Source organism: Hesperophylax consimilis, chromosome 3, assembly GCF_061612785.1.
Source record: "Hesperophylax consimilis isolate HC1 chromosome 3, BYU_Hcon_1.0, whole genome shotgun sequence".
NCBI lineage: Eukaryota > Metazoa > Arthropoda > Insecta > Trichoptera > Limnephilidae > Hesperophylax > Hesperophylax consimilis.
In genome coordinates this window covers 12,050,860-12,077,971 of record NC_142838.1, presented here as the reverse complement: position 1 = coordinate 12,077,971, position 27,112 = coordinate 12,050,860, and the positions used below count along the sequence as shown (strand labels likewise).

At 34.1% G+C, this 27,112-nt stretch overlaps 2 protein-coding genes across 6 annotated transcripts in view; one reads left to right on the top strand and one right to left on the bottom strand.

Moving 5' to 3' along the window:
• LOC149424948 (cytosolic carboxypeptidase 1-like) overlaps positions 1 to 27,112 on the bottom strand; it is a 190,984-nt gene that overhangs the window by 72,080 nt on the left and 91,792 nt on the right. The window lies entirely within an intron of this gene.
• nw (narrow) overlaps positions 20,962 to 27,112 on the top strand; it is a 29,682-nt gene continuing 23,531 nt past the window's right edge. For both annotated transcript variants that reach the window (XM_089647973.1, XM_089647979.1), the window contains exon 1: positions 20,962 to 21,120. In XM_089647973.1, coding sequence (XP_089504099.1) covers positions 21,066 to 21,120 — 55 coding nt within the window. In that variant the 5' untranslated portion in view covers positions 20,962 to 21,065. The remainder of the gene's footprint in view (positions 21,121 to 27,112) is intronic.

The window sequence follows — 27,112 nt, the reverse complement described above, 5'->3', positions numbered from 1 at the left end:
CGTAGTAACATTGAAAGTATACAGCTTTTAATTGCTTTAGCAGGTTACGTGGGGTCGTATTACTGGTAAATAAAACGCGGCGGACTATTTAATTAGAATAAAAAGTTTGTAGTAATAGTTCTCTTCAACAAGAAGATCTATCCATCGAATGAATATATTTTTTTAGATTTTTCAACGTTTAATTATAGTCGTGCTTCATTTTGAAGGGTTAGTAAAAAACTATTTCTGGAGACACTTAAATGAATTGATAATGGCTTTTTGTCCTGATAGTGGTTGCAGATTTAGTAATCCATGAAAATATGTTTTTTATGATACTTATTGTAATATTGCTCCCTGATTAATTACATTAGTCACGTGGTCTGTCCAGAGGGGCGATTCTGGTTCAACTTAAGGGTAAGGAATTGTTCATAACCTTAAAATGAACGACATTATCATTAACTAGTGGGCGATTCTTGTTCTATTTAAAGATAAGGAATTAACCTTAACCTTAAAATGAATGACTTTATAGTTAACAAGGGGCAATTTCGTTTCTACTAAGTAAGGATTAGGAATTGTTTTTAACCTAAGAATGAATGACTTTTTCACTAACTAAATGCGATTCCAGTTCTCTAGGAAGACAGCGAATAATTAAAATTTATTTACTTATTAGGTTATTACTAAGATAGGATTGTAGATTTATCTAAGCAACACTATTATAAAAATAAGAAAAAAATACAAGTCGTACTTACAGATAAAAAAAACGGGAAAAAATTGTTTTTTGCTCCACGAGCTTTTATAGCCAAACTTTTGACCTGCTTAAGATTGCTAAAGACAAGCAGGATATTATTAATTATCTTGTTATTAAAAATTCTTGAGATACAACCTGAATTTCACCGCGGATTGAATAAATTAGATCCGTTTTAATGAATGCAGTGGTAAATTAAATAATTTCCAATTAGCAGAGCCAGTCCTGTAATAATCACAAGCGGAAATTCACCATTTACATAACCGTAAAGAAGTGCGAAATGTTTTGAAAACAATGGGTATAATCGCAAACATATAAAACGGTCAAAATCTAACTGCATTCTGTATATATTATTTTAACCAAATTCCAAATCTTATTAATATAACACTAATATACAAGCATATGTTGTGAATCTTAGGAGAGGTATACGAGTATTGTAAATATACTTTAATTAAGCATTTCAATACGTGCAACCTCACAAAGCTAGGTTCCCATACCTACAGCACCAATATCTAAACTTACAGTGTCGTGAGTTATTAATTTATCTATTATATCAAGCACTTTCTAGGGAATTTGCATATGAATAGTAAAAAGATGCAGTATTTATTATAATTAAACTGCCTAATTAAAGTAAGTATTCTGGGCAATGAGGAATACATATGGTAGTTAGTCCAAGAATTTCTGCCAGTATTGCGTAGCGGAATCCTAAAGCAAATCAATGCCACCGATTCGTTAGATAGATGTTTACATATTCTGTATATAAAAAATAAACCACTTAATTTATAAGATATAAACAACAACAAAAATGTTATACCAATAAAATCGTGAATATCATAAAAAAGTTAGAGTGCTAAGATTGTAGATACCCGGCAGACTTTAAAAAGCAATTTATTTTTTATTAGGTAGTATTTTTTTCTAAAATAATTTTATATGGTGTAGATTTTGTAGTTTACAGTTTGGTGCAATCATTTCCTAATATAAGCTGGTCCTTGTGTTTAGGAAATGAGTACTCGTTAATATAAAGATAAAAAACTGTTTTTTGTAAACAATATAAGAGTGAAAAAATAAAATAAAAAGAAAGTATAAATAAAAAAAATTAGTAACAATTTTTAAATATTATAATATTAAGTAAATACTAAAGTTAGTGTTTATGGGATATTATTTACATGCAACCTTGATAAAATATTATGTGTATGTATATATTTCAACAAAAATTCTATGTTTATTTAGAGTAAAACATGTAGACGTCATTTTGATGTCCGATGACGTTTAAAAAAAGAAAAACAAATAAATATTTTTCTACCACTCGTCGCTACTGGATTACAAGGTATGGGCTCCGTCTCATCTGGGCGGTGTTGCTGGAACGAGATGGGACGCATACCACGTGATTCGTTAGCTTGTGGAAGAAAAATATTGATTTAGTTTATATTTAAAAAAAATGCGGTTAAATTCTGCTTGGTTCGTCCGGATGCATTCTTTATGCAGAATCTACGTTGTGAGGAAATCTTCAATTTGGTGATCTTCATCAATCATAAAATATACTAATTTCGATTGCCAGCGTGTCCTGCGTAAATTGGGTTTAATGAAATCCAATTTCTTTGAATTTAAGTGTCATTTTCAAAATTGGAACTGATTGTGTGAAGAATTTAGGCAAGCGTTAAAGTACCTACCAACAAATAAGTAAATTTTCGTGAACATATTTTCTAAATAATTTTGCAGCAGTTGTCCTTGTTCTGGACGTGTTCTTTACATTAACAAAAATTATAATATCCCGTGATTTTTCAAGGTTCTGCGCCAGTACAATAATAATTCTTAACTGGCTCGTAAATAATTAATTAAAAATTCTGCGCAAACGGTTCAATTTCAATTTTTTTCATACTTTGTAAAGAAGTATTGTTTATAAAACATAAATGAATAAAATTTTTATCTTTCTATGCATAAAAAATGTGGTTGATTTATTGGTGGTTTCAAGTTGCAATGATGGAAATATGCAAACTTGATACGGGACCGTTATAACCGGAATGGCTGGACGTTTTATGCAAACATTTAATTTATGTTAAAAGCTCTATTAATGTTTACCAATAGGAAATCGTAAACGAAAAACGACCAAGATTATGTCATCCGACAACAATAATCAAATTATTTAGCTCAGGTAACTGCTGGTTATTCAATAAAAGTAATTAGATAACGGAATATTTTTTATATTATAATTTAAATAACTAAATGAAGTAATTATTAATAGCTGACATAATAGTTTATACCGCCTTATTTGAGTTCAAAGTAAAATTTCTAATTCTACTGCAGTCAAATGAAGTAATCATGCTATATCTCCGCAGAGAGGATAAAACGTAATTCAATTTTGTCATGCTCGTATAAAACCTTGAATTGATCGAAAACTTGATTTAATTATTTTATTTTGTTTTTAGTCCAGTCGGAATTTTATATGGATTTTAAGAACAGAATATTATACACAAAGTTTTTGAACCATGAAATAACTTATGTGAATACCGCACAAGAGTCCCAACTGCTCCCAGCCAGTGAGAAAATGGTGACAACATACCCCAGTTGGGGTATGTTGTCAGGCTAAAGGTAGTAGGGAGGGGAAGGAGATGGGGAAGAGGAAGTACCTGATTTATTATCTATTCTGATCTGTTAATCCCAACATGGGTAAAGCCGTTTCAAGCAATGTTTCAATTCTGAATGGTGGTCTTATACCATGGCGATACTGAGAGTATCTTCCATTCTGGAACGTGCCGCAAATACAACATATTATTTTTAACTAATAAATTGTGAAATGACACAAACAAAATTTACTTGCGCACGCCGGGATTTGAACTCGCGAACTTCGAATTGCTAGTCGACAGCCTTACTCCTGGACCACGGAGGCTTGGATTAATTGTTTCGTGTAATTCTGGAGCGTTCCCGACTTCTTACCACCATTTGAGCTTTGAGGGACTGTGAGCGGGTCTTCTAATCTAATTATGGTGCATTCAAACGTGTTCTCTTTAAAATTATATTAGCTGTTCCATCTGCCATATCTGCCATAGTGCGGCTCGTGACTTTTGGGTGATCTAGAGTGCTAATATTACAAAAGTTGAAATTATTGATGTTCTTGTAGCAGAAAATTATATTTTATTTTTTTCGAAAAATAGTTTTTTGTATGAAGATTTTCAGGAAATTTCAGATTGGCCGTACGGATTTCCTGAAAATATTCATACAAAAAATCGAATTTTCGAAAAAAAAAGGTGATTTTCGAAAAAAAAAAAGAAAGTTTGTAGATAATATTAGCACTCTAGAACACCCAAAACTCAATTTTTATCAATAGCTGTATATATAAAAATGATTTTTTCTTTGTTTGTCCCCTACAAACTCAAAAACTAGTTGAACAATTTCACTGAAAATTTCAAATGTTGTTCTCATTAGTGTGAGGAGTGTTTAGAGATTTGAATGGTAGAATAAGTCGGGGACCCCCGAGGAAAACATTATCTCTGCGCTGGAATGATATACAGATTAAAATCGATATAATGTTTTTTGATAGTAACAATGTTGTACACAGCCAATGGTGTAAATGGTATATGGGACGTCGCGCGTCGGTGGAAGATTCAACGCTTTATCTCTGCACTGGATTGAGTATGCAACGTGGAATGCTATTAATTTTTCTTTAAAAGGTACAATAGAATTCAAAACTTCAAAACTTTACTCCAACCATTCATAACCTCGAGCACCGCTGGGTTCACGTTAGCTAGTTTTTAATAAAAACACAGTATTTTTTAAATTTAAAAATTACAATCATGTCTATCTACAAAATGATTGCTACCTGTGAAACGGTTCCATGATAACTTAACACAGAGACAATTCAACACACTTTTAAAAAGTGATATAAAGCCATTAGAAACGATGAAAAAAATGTTTTTTTTTTAACCTAACCTAACCTAACCTAACCTCACCTACTTAACCCAGTTAATAAAGTTTTTGTTTCATCACTTTCCATAACTTTATATAACTTTTTTAAAGATGTGATGAATTATCATTGTGATGATTTATCCGGTCACCCTGTGAAACAATATGTTTTTTGAAAATGGCTTACGAAAGCATCTTTCAGCTGTTGTAGATCAAATTACTGCTATCATTTAAACAGAAGTTAAAATAATAATAAATTAAATAATATCATATTCACACAAGTGATTCGTAAATTATAATCATTCAAAGAAACGAAAGAAATGTTTGAAGTAACGGCTGTCAGATGAAGAAGTTATAAGTAATTACAGTAATATGGATCCGAGTTCATAACCCGCCATCTCATTACCAACTCAAAGTTAATCGTAATTACAATTGAATTACTTACAATGAATCGTTATTAACCGTTAGACTTCAGCAATGGAAGTACAGATCTTCTTCCATTGATAGCATTATGGACTTTAGGTTGTTGAATAATTGAAACAGCGCGTTACAATGCAATTTGGACGTAAATTCTACCTAAGATTTATTTTCTGCAGGAGTGATGTAATTTTCATAGAATTAGAAGTTAAGTGAATTTAAATCAATCATATAGTAGTGATGGAACAGTAAATACTGTTATTACGATGCCTTTGATGGATATGCATTTCGAAAACCTTCAATAACGACCAGTGAAAATTTGGATATTAAAGTTTCCTTCAAAGATATGTCAAATACATTACTTTTATTATTCCGTCAAAATTTCGTCCCAGATAAAGGTTTATATTAATTTCAAGGTGTTATATTATATTTTCAGTATCGCCCAGGTGAAAGACCACGAGAATCGAAACATAGCATGAAATGCCTTAAACCAAGGCTGCCCAACCTTTTTAACAGTTGGGCCAAATTGACGATTTTGAATCACTGGCGGGCCACTGAATACCTGACGGTTCCTATTTCCATGTGGGGGGAGGGGTTGTTAGAGAATTTCTATAAAACATAATTCCCCTTTTTTTCTATAAAAAAAATTCAAAATGAGTGCTCCCCACAAAATATTTGAAATCCATGGGGGGGGGGGGGTTGTTACGCAACTTCGCTGAAAAAAAATTCCGCGCACCCAAAAACATCATATGTGATTCCCCACAACAGTTTTTCGAATTCCATGGGGAGGGGGGGTGGCTACAAGATTCCATTTCGGACGCAAAAAATATTATATCAAAAACCGGTGTATTTTTGTTTAAAAAGTAAGTTCAACAGGTTGGATTTTTTCGTCGCTGATTCTCGTTCCGAGTAGCCTAAATAGCGATAAAAATCGCCTTCGTTGGCAACACTGGTGACCGCGCGCAAGCTGCAATTTTTGTTTTACCGCGGGCCCGCGACACTTTTTCAAATTGGCGGGTTTTTTGAAAATGGTTCACGCGGGCCACTTATAATTCGTTCGCGGGCCACATTGTGGCCCGCGGGCCTGGGGTTGGGCAGCCTTGCCTTAAACCGTATTTGGTGACCAGATCTGAACATCTCCTTCACCTCCGCGCTACGTCCAGTCTCATATATTTTATTTTACAACAATAATTTTGTATTCAATTCAGTTATCGAGAGGGTACATAGGCTGGGCAACGAGTTTATGGATGTCACTGATATTTTGTTCTAATTCTAGACCCGTACAAATCCAAATCACTTCAGCAATTTTTGGATCATGTAAATAACGAAGAAGGTAATCATAATATGCTTATTTAAATATGCATAAAATCTTTTATAATTTATTTTTGTTTTGTATTACAGGTATATAAATTGAAAGAGTTTCTTTTAAAGTAAATTGTGATAATAACTTCATTTAAGTTTACTGTTTTTTATGATTTATTATTTGTGTTTAATTGTGGTTTTGAATTTATGTTGTCTTTGTGTGATCTTTATGTAAAAGCCCAGTAGGGCGTTGATAAATAAATAAATAAATAATATACCCCAATTATTGGGGACGCCATAGTTCCGCTGGCTCTAGGCGTTTGGGAGTAGTTAGAACTCTTGTGTCGTATTCCCATAAAAAATATATATTTGTAATTATCGTTGTATAATCAATAATATTAGTAAACTCACGTTTACTAGCCGTTATTTTTAACGAGATTACGTATAAAATAAAATTGAAATGTAAAATAAAATACGTAAATAAGGGAAGAAGCTGGATTCTAAACAATCAGAAAGTTGTTTTGGGACTGGAGTTCGAAAGCTATCGGTCTTATTTTGGGGAATGTCACTTTTTTAATAGTGTTCTAAGTACAATGGTGATATGATATCTATGGAAATTCTGAAATGTTAACGAAGAGGTCTAATTCCGGGAAATCAAAAAAAAAAACTATTTAAAATCTGGGCACATTCAAATTTTTGGGCGAAAATTTTGTCAAAGAAAAAAAAAATTAGGGGGAATTATTTATTTCCAAATTTCGTAGTAACCTCCCTCCCGAAAATATTGTGGGGAGTTTGGGAAATGTCTGTTTTTCGAAAGTCTCTAGCCACCCCCTGCGTGGATATGAAAATATTGTGGGGAATTGGAGAATTAGTGTCTTTTTAAAATTCTCTAGCCACCCCCACTACCCGTACGGATTTGAATATATTGCGTGGGGGTTTAGTGGATTCGAAAATATTGTGGGGAATCCAGTACTGAGCAATCGAGAATACCTCATACACACAAACCCATTCTGAAATCTAGGGAAATTTTGGTCTGAAAAATCAATATTAGAAAAGCAGGTACTACCCGAACAGAAAAAAATCGTGGTCTACGGGACAAAAAACTTGGGGACCTCTGTTATATACTCTCGTATCGCCCAGTTGTGACTTGAATAAATTATTGTTGGTTATGTAGTACCTAATTCGCAAGTCCTTTCTCCAGGACTCCAGAGTTGGAAAGCGAGGCAAGGTGAGCGCGTTAGAAGGCAATTATGCTGACCATTACATTACCAACTATTGTAAGAACGGCGGCATAAATTGATTAGGTATACATAATATATACACTGAACTGAACATTTAAGAAATTTGTATTATTAAATTATAGAATGTTACGTACTCACATCATATCCGTAAAAATAATATTATTTAGTTAAATTTTTTTTTAAATGAGTTTAAAATGGCTCATTACATAATTACATAGGAGAATCTATTATAATAAGAGGCCGACTTGATTTAGTGTCCTGGCCTGGCTTGAGGTGGTGTAAGTAGAACAGACATGATGTTTGGGTCAATAATCCGGATTAAACAATTAATAACGTAGCTGAAATAAACAACACGAATGGTCGTCAGGTAACTGTGGATTATGGTACAACTATGACGACGTCACGGAGCTATGGCTGGACCTGTTATTATTATTAAAATGTATGCATCTAGTTTTTAAGTGGACCCAAGGCATTGTGTGTATGCCTCCACGTAAAACTACTTTAAATAATTAATGGGAGGTGCAGAATAAAACTATAATGTTACTTTATTCTGTAATAATTTACGTAGAAAACTTCTGATGGTTGAATTGACAAGAATAAATTCTACATTATAGGGACAGTCTCTATTTAAAAACGTATAAAAATACAAAACGATAACAATGCTTATTTTTAAATTAGCCTCGCATAGAATTTAGTAATATTTATTTATTTATAAGTACATGTTACATGATTAATACATTTATTTAGAGAAGATACATTAGAGCACCATACTAGGCAGCTGCCTGTATCATGGTGCCAAATGGAGGAATGGTTAGTATAAACTTAAGTCTAGTGTAAACATATTTTGGTAGCATTATAAAAAAATTTTGAAAATTGGTAAAAAAATGTTTTCAATAACTCGCAAAAATTGCCAAAGATTTCTATAAAATAAACACAAATATATAAAGTAGTACACATATGTACATACATACATACACATGCACACGCAAGTATATATATACATACATACATGCTTATATCCATATACATATACACAACATACATATACTTACATACATGTATCTTATTCCTCACACAAGTAAACAATATATACACCTCTATCTGAGTACGAGAAGTAGGTTACCGACACTATCTCACTCACTCATCAAGAAATCCCCAGCGCCTTCCTGAAACTGTCGTATTTGGCAATTGACTTTATTTCTATTGGTAAATTGTTGAAGATTTTAGGAGCAAGAAAATGAAATTGTGACTGCGCCATTGAGGTTCTTGTTGCTGGAATAGTATAGTTGGATTGGTTAGAATATCTTGTGTTCAGTGTTGCCAACTCAACTACTTCAAAATATGCTAGAGTGATGGGAAAAATATGCCAGAAATATGCTAAATTCCTTTAAAAAATGCCAAAAAAAGCCAACATAAATTTAACTTAGTATTTGTTGAGAAATAGAGTGATGGGAAAAATATGCCAGCAAATTTAAAAAATGCCAAAAAAAGCTAACATAAATTTAACTTAGAAATAAAATCAGTGAAATAAAATATCAATATCTTCATCTTCTTCTTCTTCATTAACAGCAGCTGATGTGGAAGGCTGAGAGACGGAGTCGTAACTTTCTTTGGTCCCAATGCAGCGTAGTACTTCGTCAGGAACAGTGTAAGAATAACAGCACTTTCCTGCTCTCTTTAGGCCAAATCTCACGTACAAAATGGCATTCAGGGTTCTCACCGCCAAACGATTTCGGAGTTTTGTTTTGACCAGACTCATTTGGATAAATACACGTTCAATGTCCGCATTTGAATGGGGCAATGTTAAAATAGACATTGCAAACTGACATAAATCACCGAAGGGGTTATTATTAGCTGAATCTTTATATTGCATGACTTCATTCCAAAACTGTACAGTGGAAGTCAAGGATTCCCATTTAATGTGAACTATGTTTCTCCATTGAGACACCAGTATTTCAATCGATATCATTTTTGTTAGTTAAAAAATTGTTTTTTATTTTTTTCATGTTTCTGTAAAAATAAGCCAAATAAATATGCTATATGCTAAAAGCATAATAGTTATGCTAAACATGGAGTAATTATGCCAAATTTTGCATATAATATGCTAACTTGGCAACACTGCTTGTGTTATAGGTTGATTCAAAAATGTTTTTTTTCGTATGATTGAATTTGTAGTAGGATGATAAGTGTTTGATGTAAAGGGATTTTATATTGAGTACTTTATATATTTATTTAATATTCTCTAAAAACAAATCTTGAGGATCGATTAATAACTAATGCTTCTTTTTTAAATAGTTAATTTGAAGCTTGACTGTTGCGCTTTCCTGAGACTAGTAAATATAAGAGTACCTAATCAACATAGTAGGCATAGGAACCTATTTAATTGTCACTGTTCATAAAAAAATTATGTAGCAAACTGGCCAATTCCGCGCCTATATACTTTAGCAAACGAGTATACAAATAATATCGACATTTTTAAAATAACAAATTCTCGAAAATGCTTCAAACACACCTAAACAAATCTTAAATGTCAAAATATTGTTTCTTAAAATGTTTAAATTATTAAATATATATTTTTTTAATTTTTATCAAAGTGTAAACGATATAAAAAAGACAATTATAATTAATAACACTTGGGTAAAAAAAAATGTAACCATTTGTACTCATTTAAAAACTTCATTGGCGTGTAAAAGAGTAAATAAGTAATACTAAAAGAAGTTCCAACTTAATTTCTCCAAAAGGTGTAAAAAAGAGTGTAGGTAAAAACAAACGAATAAGGTGGCTTCGTACATGAATAGTGCACTCTGTTTCGATAGCAGGTAGATGTATGCACTATTACATAACTGGTAAAGTAGGCGCAAACATCGGAAATTCTTTACACTTTAGGTGTTTATTAACAATATTAAAAGAATCTATGACACAGCACGTACAGTTGACACAATTAAACGTGCATTCGGTGACGTCGCTGGTGTAGATTTTAATTTGGAACCCCAATAAATCTACGGATGTAAAACAACGGTAGTTTGAATTTTCGCTCGTTCTCTTTTTGGCAACACGGAGAAAAATGAGAAACTATTGCTTATATTAAGAACGGGTTGTTTCGGAGGATTTGAACAATTCATCAAATTTCAATGTTGATTTCCGGGTTCTGTGAAAGTCCTATTTAAGTTCTGTTATTATATCAGCATAGGGTAGTTGCTTGACAGAACTCAAATAAAAACAGAACTTGAAAAAATCTTTCACAGAACCTGAAAATTAACTTTAAAATTTGAAGAATTGTTCAAATTCTCCGAAACAACCCGTCCTAAGAATCTCTTCAAATTATGGGCAATCCTTAACGATTGAATGATCAGGTTTCCTGATAAACTTAAGAGTATATTAAATAAACTTTTAGTAAATTAAGAGTATATTAAATTAACTTTTAGTAAATTACGAGTATATTATCACCTTGTTCTTCATGAAAAACTGAATATCGTGATATATTATCAAGTGCACGTGCATTTGCCTTGATAAATAATATAAATATCACCACAATTTTCGGTTTTTCAAGAATAAGTGTTCCGATATCGTTATAATATATAAGTAATTTACTAAAAGTTTATCACGAAACCTAATAATTCATTCGTTAAGGCCTATTTCTGAATGGACATTATTTGATGATACAAACGGATTTTCCACTTTTTAGTCTTTTTTTTAAAATCGTATATATTAGGTGTGAATGGAGATGATGAGATTATACAGCAAATTGATTTAATTTTGGCGGTTAAATAATGAATAAATTGTAACTAAACTAACCCAAAAATAAAACAAAATCGATTTTCACAACAGCAGGTAAAAAATAATATCCCAAACCTGATGTATACGGATTATTGTAACTAACGACCATCCAAATCCCAGAGTTATGAACGTATTTTTCGCACTAATTTATTATTTATTGCAATATCAGTATCATTCTTAACTGTAAACAGATTTATAGTACGCTTATTATTTAAAAGAGAGTTTTCCAACCTTTTGAGCCAATTTTTCAAGAATAATTTTTTTCAACGCCCCCTCTCAAAGTAACAAAATAGACAAAGAAAGTGCTACATTTTACTATAGAAAAATAGGACAGGGACAAATCAATATATGCTGTCGATTCTTATCTTTCGGAAAGTAATATTTCAAAGAAGTTTGGCTCTCACGGAATCTTTTGGAAACATATGAAAGGGAAACCTTTAAATGGAATCAAACTTGTATCGCGGCAAGAAATCGCTGAACTATCTGCATTGTTTATAATAAAATAAGTGCGCCTATCGCTCAAAATTATATAATTGCCCACTAAAGCACTTTTTAACTCTTGATCGCCCCACAAGCGACACAAATTAATAAAGCTACGTTTGGTGACTTGGCAGGGGTGTTCGGGTTCACGGGGTCAGGTTTGATCAGATATAGGCAGTGGAAGCATATACTACCATCACTGCGTGGCGGGCTGGATCGGGAGAGGCCGGTTAAGGGAGACCATTTGACCTCTCCAGCCGGACTCTTTCGACCCATCGCCTTGGAAGCAGGAACTTCCTCGATCCTTTAATTTAAAAGACTCTCTCCACTGCATCTTCAAAGATGACACTGGCCCCGAGGGCAAATTTCTTCCTCAGGGCCTCCTGCTTGAAGTGTTAAAAAATCGCTCGTTGCTAGGTTATAGGTATTGCCTGGGTTGGGAAACACTGATTTAAAAGATGCGGTTGATGACGTATGAAGTGATTTAATCAAGCGGATAAAGATGGGAGTATAAAACGTGAAATTAATTGGACTGTATTGTACTTTTTCTTTTGTTATCTGCTATAAATACTATCTATATCTATATTCCACTGTTGATCCACAGGTTTCTTGTTACTTAATTTCTATGGAGGATTTTGTGGGGTGGTGTGCCGCTCAAATTTTTAATTAATTATTTAAAAAATCTCCCTAATGGCTCATGGCCTATGTCATATTTGGGGATACTGTGTGAACTACTCTTGAAGATACCAGATTTGTATGAGGGAGGAAAAACAAAAAATGTAAAATCATTTTACAACAGTGCTGTTCAAATATGTGTTTGTAATATATTTATTTATTTTGTAAGAAACAAAAAGCTTTTATATAATATAATATGCAGTGATAGATATAAATATACAAGTTAATTGTAGTCAAGCCACATAAGTTTCTTATGTTAAAGTGCATTAGAAATGTAGTTTTAGTTTCTTAAAATTAATTTGGTGTTAAAGGAAGGGAAGAGGAAGAGGAAAATAGGAAGAGGATAGGAGATGCTGCCGATACATTCCATACTCTCATATTAATAATCGATCGTACGCATTACTTCATATCGATATTTCTTTAGGTTATTACCAAAAATGTCAATGCTGTAAAATTTTTTATTATATTGTGCACATATGCGAGGAATCGGGGAATTTTTTCGAATGTTTGTTCTACACGAGGGTAGAAAAAATAAATCAGATTGTCGGGTTGATCTAGACGGAATATGAAAATTTATTAAATTGGTAAGTTCTGGTGAGTCCAGATCATTATTTAGGATTTTAAATAATAGGATTTGATCAAAAATTAGACGTCGTGTTTGGAGGGAGTTAAAATTATGAAATTTAATGGATTCGATATAATTTGAGAAGTGTAAGTTTAGTTTATAATTTATGTGTTTAAAATTTTTTTTTAATTCTTTCTATTCTTTCGATATGGGCTTGGTATATATATCAACAGCACTGTTGTAGAATGATTTTCCAGTTTTGTGTTTCCCACTCTTCAATAGCCGGGCATCTCAACGCCACACCATTCCCAAATACGACATAGGCCATGAGCCACATGGGAGATTTTTTAAAGATTGAGTAAAAACGACACGTTCTTATTCCGGATGGTAACGTCTACAATTATTATTGTTGGGTGTGCTTAAAAACGGGATTGCAGGCCCTTGACGAATGAATTAACAGTTTCCTGATAAAATTTGAGCAAAATACGAATATATATATATCATCTCGATGTCGGAACACGTGTTCATGAAAATCCTAATAATTTCGCATTTTGTCATTATATATTGTCAAGGAAAAATGCACGTGCATGAACACGTGTTCCGATATATTAGGAATTTACTAAGAGTTTATCAAGAAACAGCCTGCAATTCCGTTTTTAACCGAATTACCAATAATTTGAAGAGATTCTTAATAAATTAGCAATACTCATTTTTCTCAGTGAACACATCATATTTAAGAGAAGTGCAAAGATTTATTTTTCGGAATCTTTTAAACTCCTAAATATAGTAGACTTGAAACTACTTACATTATAAGATAGGATGACTCAGCTGAAAATGATCAAACTTTATTAAATAAAGATTAATTAAATGCAAGCCTTTATTCACAGTGGTACCCCACTGCAAAGGTAACAACTGCGTAAATGCTATTTCATTCCAAAATGACGTTGCATTAAATGAGCAATGTTCATTTCATATAATTAGCATTATCAAAGATCTTAACTGTATTTTAGCCTAAGAAATTTAAAATTTCATACAAATGATAAAACATTTTGTATTGCTATTTCATGCGCATTTACGCGTTATTTAATTAGAGAGGTGGTAATTTCGTTATTAATGGAATGCCTTATGAGCATGCTTGTATAGATGCATGATTATAATACGTTTAAGAGCGCAAGTTCTCGTGGAAGTTGTGTAATAAAATAATTTTTCACAATCAATAATCAAGTATTACTCGTACGTACGCAGAGTTAAAAATTCCATGGTGGTTGCAAATCATTAACAACATCATTGTGGCTTCTCCTTTATCAATATAAACTTTATGTAGTTAAGAATTGGTTTACTTGAATAGATACATACATCTTTCCTGGCGTTGGGAATTGGGCTACTTGAATGTTTTTCCTCGCGGTCCGTTTCGAATTTGTACTTCATTTTTTGAGTGGATTCTAAACCCATCAAAAAGCTATCCTTTTCGGTATTCATTTTGCTCTTCTCCCTGAATCATTTTCTTTGAATAGGAGCTTGGACGATTCCATCGTTGTAGGTCTTGAATTATGTGACCAAAGATGGTTTTCTTGATAAAAAACTCTTTTGTAACCTGTTTTGCTTTTGTCTTGTCTTGTTTAACCACTACAGTGTTCTAGATGTTTCCGTTTGGTTTTTAGTTAGTTAATTATTTTTAAATTCGATTTTATTGTTCTTATTATATATTTATTTAATTATGTTTAAGACAGATATCACAGGAAGTGTTTATTAAAATAAAATAGTCATGTTCTGGCGATGCAGCGCCTCGCACATGTTCGCAGAGGGTGAAGGGAGCATGGGTTGCTGCTTTGATGCGCCGAGAGTAGCCGGTTGAGGCAGCGTCGACAAATCGGAAAACACTCTCGTCCAGGCCGTCGCACAGTGGCAGGGCACGCCCCTTCATCATATTTGAAGAATTTCCTTCAAGCCACTGTAGTACAGGTGCTAAATATGTTAAATTTTATTTATTCTGTAATCAATTTTACATAATAAATTCATTCATACGCCGCATGGCTTTAATCAGATAAAAATATTTGATAAAACATAAAATTTAATAATTCAGTACTAATTTTGTTTCACACTACATAAAAATGACAAGCTCGTTTTTCTTCTACTACTGATGCCCTTTCGTATTGCAATTTGTTTATTAAACCCAGGATATAATATTATTTTCTAAAAATGTTACTATTTGATGAAACCCTCTATATTAGTCACCTTTATTTTGTGTCCAGATAAATTTGAGGATGCGCTAATAGTTTTGTTTTCCGCTGATTTCTTAAAATTATGCCAGCCATAACCTAATTGCATAGTAACTAAATCCATAAATAATAATAATAAGTTCCAATAGTGGAACAATAACACCAAATTTTATCTCCGTCAGTATAATATAATCAATAATATAGTTTTCCACGAGTTAAAACGCCATCGCAGTAAAAGACAAAGCGATGTCCATTGTCTGAACGTCCGTATCCACCTCGGTCTGAGGTCGCATTTTCTAAAGGCCGTTGCTTCACTCTTCACTCATTGAATTCCCAGTGTTTGAATGGAGTTACCCCCATGCAAATCTGCAACTTGGCAACAAATGACAGTCGATAAATAATAGACAATTCCTATGATACACCCACGGCATCCCGGGATAGCGGGGATTGAAGCAATTGTAAGGAGCGTTCAATTATTTTTACGTCAGCCGTGTCACGTTTGGTTGCCGCCAGGTCTTCCCGAGTTCCCGGGATGCGGTGTCAGGCGCCAGGGAGGTGATTCATAGAGGAATAAAAGGAATATTATTAATTATATTTCTAATAATGTCTTGCATACTTACAGCATGACTAATAAAAGTTTTTTTTTAATTTCACGTAACTGATAAACTGGCTACAACGTCATTATGACGTAGAAAACGCTATTAGCTGGTAAGAAGGCTATTACCGCAGTTTGCCGGTGTGACATCAACAAAGCTATATTCACGAACCAAATGTCGTTTCGGCGGCAAATCAAAAAACACATTTTAAATTTATCCGTCAACATAAAAATAAAATAAAAAGGTTTTCATTATCATATTTTTTTAGAGTAAAAAAGACAGTGTTAATAACCTATTTTCAAATTTTTGGTTCTAAAACAACCACCATAATACAGAAATTCATTACATTCGAGATTATGAACGGAATTTCTGATAATATTAAAAATTGGATAATATTAAAATAATTAAAAAATAGGTAAGTTTTTAGATTCTCACGGCCAAAAGCATTTTTGTTGTTTGTTTTTGGGGTGTTATGCCGTGTTGCGCTAACTCCTTCTTTAGCCGACGTTTCGGACAGCGTTGCAGTGTCCATCATCAGGGCAGATCCGGTATCTTCGGATCTACCGGATCTGCCCTGATGATGGACACTGCAACGCTGTCCGAAACGTCGGCTAAAGAAGGAGTTAGCGCAACACGGCATAACACCCCAAAAACAAACAGCAAAAAATTAAAAAATAAATTATATTTGTTCAGCGGAAAAACCAGACTCTTTTATGAAACGAATATTTCGTGGGAAATAGCTATAGAAATACTGTAAATTTAATCAATTTCGTTTCTCCATGTTAGAATGAAAGGGTTCTTTTACTAAAACAATAAGTTTTAGTTCAATTATGTCCCAGAGGCAGTGGAACTATGGAATCTCTAATTTGAGAAGGAGATGAGTATGGGAAGGTTGCGAAGTACCTGATTATTCAAAAGGGGTTAATGTCTCATAAAAGATGTGCATTCAATAAGAAGATAAAAAAGAAAATTACTTCTGATCGATATTTGACATTCATAATGAGGGTAAGGCCCTCAACTAGCAATCTGAAGGTCGCGGGTTCAAATCTCGGCGTGGGCAAAGTCAATTTTATTTAATTAATTTGTGTTATTTTATAATTAATTCATTAAAAATAATATATGCCTAATTGTGCCATGTTCCAGAGTGGAAGATACTATCATATACCTTGATGAAAGACCAACATTCAGAATTGAAAGATTGCTTGAAATGGCTTGTCGAGATGTTGACCTCGTCTGAATAGACAGGTATTTTTCCACCTTTCTGTCCCTCATCTCCTTCCTCTCCTCACTACCTTCGGCCTCACAAGATACCCCAATTGGGATGCCATAGTCTCACTGGTTCCAGACGGTTGGCAATATTTCCGTACTCACGTTATTTAAAAAAAGTTAAAAATGTTAAATAATTCTGGTTTGAACCATTGAAAGCCGTATCCAGCAATAGGTTTGATCCTTAATGGTCGCCCCTCTCTGGGGTTAGGTATATAGTGAAAAAAAATTCTATGGTGTCCGGAAATTCGAAGTACAAACGGTAAACTGGTAGCCGATTTTGTGGTATAACTTTTTTGATTGGATATTTTGTTTTCGAATCAAGTTTTTAACAAATCATTCGCTAGGGGGTTATCATCAGCTGTTTAGTGTCTTTTAAAATGCCTCGAAGCGTATAAACAGCTCCAAATGGCTTTTAACCGTTAAAAATAAATTTAAAAATGGCTGTCATGGGACGACTGGCAGACGTGAAACAAACATCGGTATTGATTTTTATTGAAGGAAGTGAATTTGAAAGTACACAAACTTTCATATTTTTTATAATAAAGCAATAATTTTATTATTATTAAAATATATTGCCAATTTTAATGAGAATAAAAGCAAATAAACCGCACTGAGTTTTTTTTGTATGATTTTATTTAATTATAAAAAAAATATTTTTTGAATATTTAGTACAACTTATTTCTATTACATTAAGGACACTAAAACTTATCTTTATAGTATTAAGGCATAACCCACGAAAAGCAGTAAGGCTTGTGAAACCAAAAACCTTCGATTGTTTGTGATAACAACTTGTTTCTGAACAATGTGCAGGTATAACGAGAAGCTAAAGAAACTTAAATTATTTTTAAATGATAAACTAGGTATATAAATAAGGTTTTTATGCAGAACACAAAGGATATTAAATTATTATAAACAATAATTAGTCGCCTGTAATATAAAACAAAAAAATTAAAATATCTCCCGAGTAAAAACAAAAATTATAAAATATAAGACGCAGTAATTGTTGATTGAAGTAATAGTAGATATTGAATTATTTGGCGGGTTGGAAATAAGCCGACGTGGCTCGGTGGTTCAGAGCGTCTGGCCAGACATCAGAAGGCACCAGTTCAATTCCTGTCGGCGGCATTTATTTTTACTCGGGAGATATTTTCAATTTGTATTGACACTACAGGCGACTAATTATTGCTTATAATAATTTAAAGTAACTTATGTTTGAATGTACCCATAGACTAATTTGTTCTTCGATCTTCCACATAGGTCGTTTGTCTCCTAAACTATCTAAGTCTGTTGTAGATCTGAACCTATCGAAGTGAGATTAGTTTCGGAATCGCCTCCCTAACGAAGGGAGAGGTTGGTTGCCTGGCTGGTTGGTACGCTTGGTAGGCTAGCTTGGTCACAATGCAGAATGTTTTGCATACATGCCTCCTTCCCCTGCCTCCTCCCGTTTTTCATCTTGCGCGGTGGTATCGGCGCTCTCTGCCACAACGACTGCCGATGATTAATCTCCGGATCCTCTCTTTGTATCTGGCGCCTTTCCAGGAATAGGCAATAGGCAGGGAACAAACAGGCTGGCAAAGAAACTTTTTTTCTCGCAAGGAGTAAGTATTTTCTGAAACTTAGATAATAGACATCATGCAGAAATTTACGTCACGTCGGCGGAACTTATGGTTTGTGAAAATATTCATTTTACAGCCGTATACGAAGAGAGTCAATTTATTATGCCTATAGGAGAAATAATTTATTTTATGACATATAGAGAAATACTTAAGGCAAGAGAAATTCTGTAAATAAACATCAAATTTGGAGACAATTTCGAGATACTTATAGCTCATTTTTTAATTTGAACTTTGGTTTACAAGTAAATCGAATCCGAAATTTGAATTTTTGGGTAAAATTTGAAAAGAAATCGGTCCTTATTGGGTTAATATAAGCTGCTTGGATGCGCAGGACCAGACTCCAAAAGGTTGTCGAGAAATGGAAAAAGTAAAAAAAAAAATAGGTACTCATATCGATAAAAGTTGATGATTCACCTGCTTTCCACTTGCACTATGAGTTTCCGGACACCGTGTATAATATTAACTTGCACTTTTCATTTAACTCAATATATTATGGTTGTCTTGATGTAAATGGTTAAACGGCTTTCAAGGAGTATTTTTTGATAGAAATAAAAATAGAAATTATGGAATTATATAATAATATCATGAATATGACAAACGAAGAATATATGTAAACTGAATGCTGTAGAAAAGAGATCTCTAAGGCGTATGTGTGTTAAAACATTGTATGACCGTCTTTAAAATGTGGAGATTCTGAAAGTATGCAAGGCTGATTGATGTAAGCATATCAGTTAAGATTAAGAAAGGGACATGTAGGGAGGATAGAATGAAGAAAGGAGTGTAAAGTAAATATACGGCGCGGAAGATAATTGTAGAAGTCAGGGACGCCCTAGGAAGAATAACAGAATAATATAATATGAATGAAGCAAGAAGTGTTTGCCGAGACAGAGTTGCGTGGCGGTCTATCCTCTCTGCCCAAGTAATTGAATATATGAATTATCTTAAGGATTGAGTTTGTAGTTGAGTTTCAGCCTTATCAATGACTAGCTGAAATACCCGGGCTTTACACAGAGTTTTCATCAAAAAATTTTCATCAAAAGTATCAACATTCTGATTTAAGGTGGAAACACATTATTAAAACCCGACGCGACCCGATGAAACGCGATGCGTGTTGAGTCGAATCAAATGTATTGTTTTCTTATGACCAGAATCACACTATGAACATCCGACGCGACGCCATGTCGGATGTTCATAGTGTGATTCTGGTCATAAGAAAACAATACATTTGATTCGACTCAACACGCATCGCGTTTCATCGGGTCGCGTCGGGTTTTAGTAATGTGTTTCCACCTTTAAGGATAGGAAAACGGGATGGGGGTGGATTTTTGAAATCTCATGTAAGCAGTCACCTTCCTACTGTTTTGAAAATTAAGTGTGCAAATTTTTATCAACCTTCGGAATGAAATTGAAGATTTGTAAAAAAATAAAACTACAATACCACAGACAATATTCTTTGTTAAATATTTTAGATTTATAAGAAAATCATCTATCTTCTCTTAATTAAATGTGAATCGTAAACTAAACACTAAAAGCTAAAGATTTGTAATAATATGACTTTACCTACTTAATATGGTATAAACTAATTTTAAAGGTAAGCCTATTTAGATATGGTTGTTTTTTTTCCTGTCATTTCTTCAAATTCCAGAATGTTATTTCTCAAATTCCCAAAACTTTTCCTTGCTTAGCAAATACATTATTTCAGAGGGTACACTAAGGTATTTGAATCAATTACAATCGGTATTTATTTCAATGTCCAGTTTGTTTCAAATGTTTTTTGCAATTATATTTCTTATAACGAAATTGCTTCCCAGTACAATAAAAAGCTAGGTTGTATAGCAGTGTGTTAAAGAGAATTGCAAAAAACTTGAAAACGATGCTTACAAACAACATTGTTAATATTCCGAAGAAAATTGGTAATAGCCCAAATAAATAACCCGCATGGGTATCTTGTAATGTTATTTCAGCGCTAATGAAGATTTGGCATGTAAGATTCTATGATAGATTGAGCTATGAGCTATGAGATGGTACATATTCCAATCGAGGTGCATTTTGAGATATCTGCTTAGTTCTGGAGGGCGCCACGTGAGGCGGGAGGAGGGAGGTGGGGGGCGGTACCCGCGGGAGGTTCGGGAGAGGGTATAAAAGGGTCCGCGCATGTGCCAGGCCGCGTGTACTCTGACAAACGCCGCGCGCGCTACACGAACGAACGTCGCCGGTACATTTGAATCAATCTCAACCTCTTCAAAGAGTTTGTCTTCGCTGTTTACTCCTCGCAAGTTACAAGATGAGAGCCGCCCTGCTGTCGTGTGTGGTGCTTGCACTGGCCGCCGCTGTCTCAGGTTAGTCCAACGTCCTGTCCTAAACTAGTTCACATACACTGTACCCTTTACCATCCACTATCCACCTGCTTCCCCGTCATTATAGTCACTATTATCTCACGGAGCGATAACCTCAACTAGGGCTAATTGCGCCCGCTCGACGGTTTGCGCACAACATACACACATACCTGGATTACCTATCTTCTTTATCCCGACCCGGTATTTAATTGTTCAAGTCATACCTAGTACTTGTGCAATGCGATGCGATGCAAAATGCAGCTAAACACTAGTGTAGATTCCAACAAGTGTGCTGACATGAAACCTAATTTATTCAGCTGCCGAAATAATTGTTTACAAATGTTACGAAATTGACACCAAACTTTTGAAAGTCAATAAGCACAAAATGCAATGGGCGACTTATTTGAAATTTCTTTCCAAACAATGCCTAACGGTTGTAATTTAAAAAAAGTGTTTATTCAAGTGACTGTATAGAGGATAGAGGCTAGATGAATACCCGCTGCATACCGTCCCTCATTGTGCACGAGCGTGTACAAGTGGTATATATGATTGCCTAAAATGTAACGAGGTGAATGGCACTTGAAAAGATTCCTCGGTAATATCTTCTCCAAATAACTTTGTGTGATTTTCTTTTTACTCGCACGGGCACGAGTACGTCACGTAGTACGTCACAATACTTGCACTTGGAAATGCGATATATTTAGATTCATTCTCTTCACACATTTAATGTTTATAACGATGCACTTAGGTGGTAAAACATATTTTAAGAATTAAGTACATTGAAAATAGTTAGACTCTTGTTAGACTGCTGTTGGCTGAAAAATAAATTAAGATCTGCAAGTATTTTGAAAGTGCGATAGTTAAACGGTTAATATCTTTGTCTATCTTATAATACATAAATTTTCAAAATCGCTTTTATCATATCAAAAATAAAATACAGACAGGTGAAGCAGAGGCTTGCAGTTTACAGAAACTGTTAAGTTATTCGCGTTTCCGGAATAAAGAAAGAAACCTTTACTACAATATTTTGGCTGAGGATTGAACCTTCTTCCCCAGGGATTAGCTCTTAACTGCTGTGAACTTAAAAAAGAAATTTTACAACTTAAAAAATATGTAAATATATATTATGTACATATATATTTTGGTTTGACTGAGGATGGAATCTTCCTACCCAGTAACTGGAGTCGATAACTCTACAAACCTCGCCAAATGCCGATCGGGATGGACCGAGATTTATTTCGTAGATTAAATACTGTAATGTCATCCAATTTCAGAGTGATGCGTATGTGTTCGCGTGTGAGTGCGTGATTGCCACCAAAGTTAAGAATACATTGCCATCGTAAACGAGTATATCTGCCGGGTTTCAGCTCGATCGGATGTCGGGAAGTGGGTCAATTTCCGCATCCAATGTTTTATATGATATATTTGACTGAGCGTACCGATGTCCTATTTTTAACTCAACCATTTGGTATTTCACCTGTCTGTAAATTGGTTTGTTATGTTTCGGTTCCGGTTTCAAGATGGTGGCCGTTTTAACATGTCGTGCGCCGCAGTAACCGATAGGCATGATGACATTTTTTTTATCTGAATATAAAATTATAATTATTTTATTTATTTAGAGTAGCTATTCTGGGGTAAATACATAAAATAGATTATAAACTTAGAATATTGTCGGGTGAGACGGTAAAATTAACAAAAATAAATATTTTGCAAAAAAAGAAGTATGTATGTTATTATGAAAAATAGAATCAGCTGACGCTCACGCACGCGTCGGGCGGTCGGTAATGGATCAGTAGAGATACTTTTTTCAATTGTGAAATCGTCGTGTTTAGTAATTAAGTAGGTAGGTATTTAAATACCTATTTACAAATCTTATACTCTTACGTTTACTGGTCACAGAACTGTCATGGAATTTTCAATGACACGCAAAGTTAAAATGCACCGCGACCGCCTTCCACCGTCCAGGAGTAGCGTCCAGGAGTAGCGACCAGGAGTAGGGCTGCAGAGGTAGCGAGGAGGTGTTACGCACCGTCATCCGGCGTGAGAAGCGATGTCCCCTGCATCGCTTATGGCGCTTCAACATCTTCCTTCCGCGCCCGGATGGGGCACCCACGCTATCGTCGCGCGCCGAATACAAATCACCGCCTGTTTATTATTATAATCAGACATCCTTTATATTGGAGATATTTTTAAACGAATGCTGCCAAAATATAAATGAATCTACCTCCTATCAACCAACACGTGGAATTTTTGTTCGCGTGACGAGATATATACACGTCTAAACAAAAAACTTACCTTTTTAAGCTGTCGTACCCTTAAATTAAATATACCATTCCTAAGAGAAGTCCAGTTATATTCAAATTTACAATTATGTCCTAAATCCTGTATCTAAATTTTGCTAATAAACAATTAGATAATATTAATTAAGTGTTAATCTCAAGTGACCTACCAGGTAAGTATTGTACTGTATATTATCTCCATAAATAGTTAAGTAATATCATAGATCACTGTAGAAATATATTATAAGTTTGTACAGCGCCCTTGAGGTGATTTTGCACAAAACCGCACTATACAAGTCATCCAATTATTATTATTTTTATTATTAAAGATGAAGAATCCTTAATTTCAACGAAATCATTTTTCTTCGGGTGCTTTTTCTTTTAGAGAGCTTAACAGAGCTTTTTTTACTTTTAATAAATTAACAACTTAGTAAATACCACTGACATTAAGTGAACTTTACTATGTTATTGTTTTCTTCCAAATTTTAATGTCACATCACAAAGTATCTGCTGCATTGGATTCTTTTTCTGTTAAAATAATATATTATAAGTAATTACCTACCTACTTCATCGCTTTCTGAATTATTCTTTACACAATAAGTTAAGGAAATATTTCCTAGTTGGACAGGCAGCTTCCTAATATGTAATTTGTACTTTCTTTTGTATTTATCTTTAAATAAGTAAATAAATAAATAAATAAATAAAGTTAAAATTTTCAAAATGACGCTTTAAATTTAAAAGCAAATATAAGACATTTTATGTCTACTTCATAACCAATTTACGTATATTTGATTGTGTATGTGAGCTTTGCATGATGATCTAAATTAAATCTCTCAGGTATTTTTAACATAGCAAATATTCTTATCAATCTAATTTATTATTTATTTTATTTTCTAGAAATCAACGGCTTAAAATACGTTTGGTTTATGTCATTATAAATTATTTAAATAAATAACAATTCATTTATAAAAACGCAAGATTTAAATTCTATAACTTCAAAGGAGTTTATAATTACGAGATATTGAAAATTTCTGTGTGTTCAATATTGGAAAGATCGTCAGTAAAAACTAAGAAACACGCCATGCTTAGAGAGTTACTTAGGTACTAAGATGTAGTAATAATTTTGCTTTCATTTGCAACACGAAGTGAGAAGAAAGTAATTGAACGATAGGTATACATAATTAAATTATCGTGGATGAATTTAGTCACGGTAAGAATCATTTAGAAAGGAGATTCAACAAAATGACGTGCAAATTGCGTGATAACAAAAAATCATCAAATGATACATTATGTTACCAACACGACAGTCTTTGTTGTCATCACTAAGCATAGAACTTGGTGCATCTTAATCTTAATTGTTTCGAACATTGGACATGCACTTATGTTTTTTTTTTCAATGCAATGTACCTATGTAAAATATTATTCACGCATATCGACTTAAGAACCAAGAAAATTTTTTCAATGTGGCGTGTCTTCATCACGGAACACATCTCCTAAAAATTGTATTCGTTAATTGTAGTTCATAATTGCCATATAAAAATAAACAATACTGGTACAGTCCGGCACATCACTTGATGACGTGATTCAAGTAAAAAGTGTTCAGAACAGAATCAGATACATACATAAGGCCGGAAATATAAATTAGTCAACTGCCTAAACACAGCGGGGAAGTACGAGATTTCATGGGGTGTTCGATACTCGCCGATTGCGTAACTACACTGCTGTGAAGATGTTATTCAATTCCTCGAGAAGATGATCCGCGAATTGTTCACAGATGTCGGCACGATGTATAATAGCGCCATAGAACTTAACAGATCTGAGAATCGTCTGATAAACAAATATTTTATTACTTTGTGCCTTCATCTTCTTACACTCTGAAGCGAGGTTCGCCCCAGGGGCATCACGTCCGAATCCTTTATTCTTTACTAGAACATTAATAACGCAATGCAATACTGTCGTGCCTATTAGACAGACAATCCAACTGACAGGTGCCTTGGACTATCTTGACCCTAAAATATCAGATTGGAAAAACATATCAGAGATACATAGAGAGATCTGTTGCTGTGGGAGGTTTATCGGCTCGGATGATTGATTGATATTCGATAATTGTATTAAAATACACGCTGTATGGAAAGCAGAAAATAGACAATGGCCACCTAAATAAAAACTCATAAAATAAAACTATTTTATTAAAAAAAATGCGTTGTTTAAGTTTAATTAATTTGTATGTCTCGCTAGAGTAATTCATATCTAAACTTGAAACAGGTTTTTACAGCGCTTCGGGGTTTTTCATTTTACAAAAAGCTTTAAAGTATGCAGTTCCACGTAAGTCCAGTCAAATCCACCTCACGTTTCACGCATGTCTTCCATTTGATTTAGACGGGCAAAAACTACAAGCGAGCAACATAATACTAGCAGAAGACCACCATATAAATCGGCGAATCTGATAATCGGAGTCACGTTCGATAATGTCCCTTCCATTAAACCTACGACTTAGAATGGCGCTCACACAGAACGTCCTTATCACACCGTGCCGCGCGTCAGTTTCATCATTGCCACAAGTCAACAATGGATGAAGAGGTTGTCTATTAATCTGTCTGGGCACAAGGAGGGAATGTTAATTCCAGCCGTGGGCACACAGCGGGCACGGCGAGGACAGGGCATAATACAATGGTGCCCTCCCGGCGGCCGGCATCATCGCGAGCCAACTATCGTCTAACAGGAGAACATGCAAAATAAGAGTCATCGATAAGGAAGGAATAGAGTCGCCCATTGTCCGATCGGTTTATGCAAATGCATGTTTCTGGGTACTGCATCTGCATGCAAGTGTTCCGAGAGCTTATCGTGGACTGTGGACTTATTAGATGCATGCGAAAGCTCTGGCCATGTTTCGTGCCTCTCTGTCGGGTGGTCTGGACTCAGGACAAAAGCTTGTTCTTTGAACAAGATGCAAATACCGGAGTCATTTCAGTTATGCATTTCTGTTTTATATTTCATCTTTATTCTTACATTAGCTTTACTTCGCAGCTACGATCGAGTCTCAGCGCTGTTTTATAAAATCATGTTTTTTTATAACGATTGATCAAAATATGGCATCCAATCTTGTTAAAGAAAAGTTTAATTAATGAATTCCGGGCTGGATAGTTGCAATAGAGATTCCGAACAGAAAAGCACATGCACATTTTACCATACAAAAGCTCACCGTTCAAGAGTAAGTTTTTAACGGCACCCATTTAGATTTTACCACATTAACTTATTTTCAATAATTTAAATACATAGCATTATTACCCGCATAACACAAGGTTCGTTGAACAATTCTGAACGATAAAAGCAGGAAAAAATTAACACTAAAAGAGTGATGGACAAATTTGGCAGTACGTACCTGCCCACATAGTCCCATTGTTTAAGCACACTTTAAAGACGATTACATAAATTTGCAATCATTAAAATTTTTCACGCGAGACAAAAAACAACAGAAGATTTTTTTGTGATTCACTTCAATTTACGAGCTTGCGTTTCATGGGTTACTTCAATTATGAACAATTGCAAGCCAAGTCAAGCCAACACTTTATTAGAAATTACAAAGATGCATTTAATGTCTGAAACCTGGAATTAAATCCTTGATATGAAGGTTCGAACAAAAATAATCATTTTATAAACAGTTAAATGACATAACACACTAGGATTCAAAGTCCTTTGCCTACAGAACCCTAATA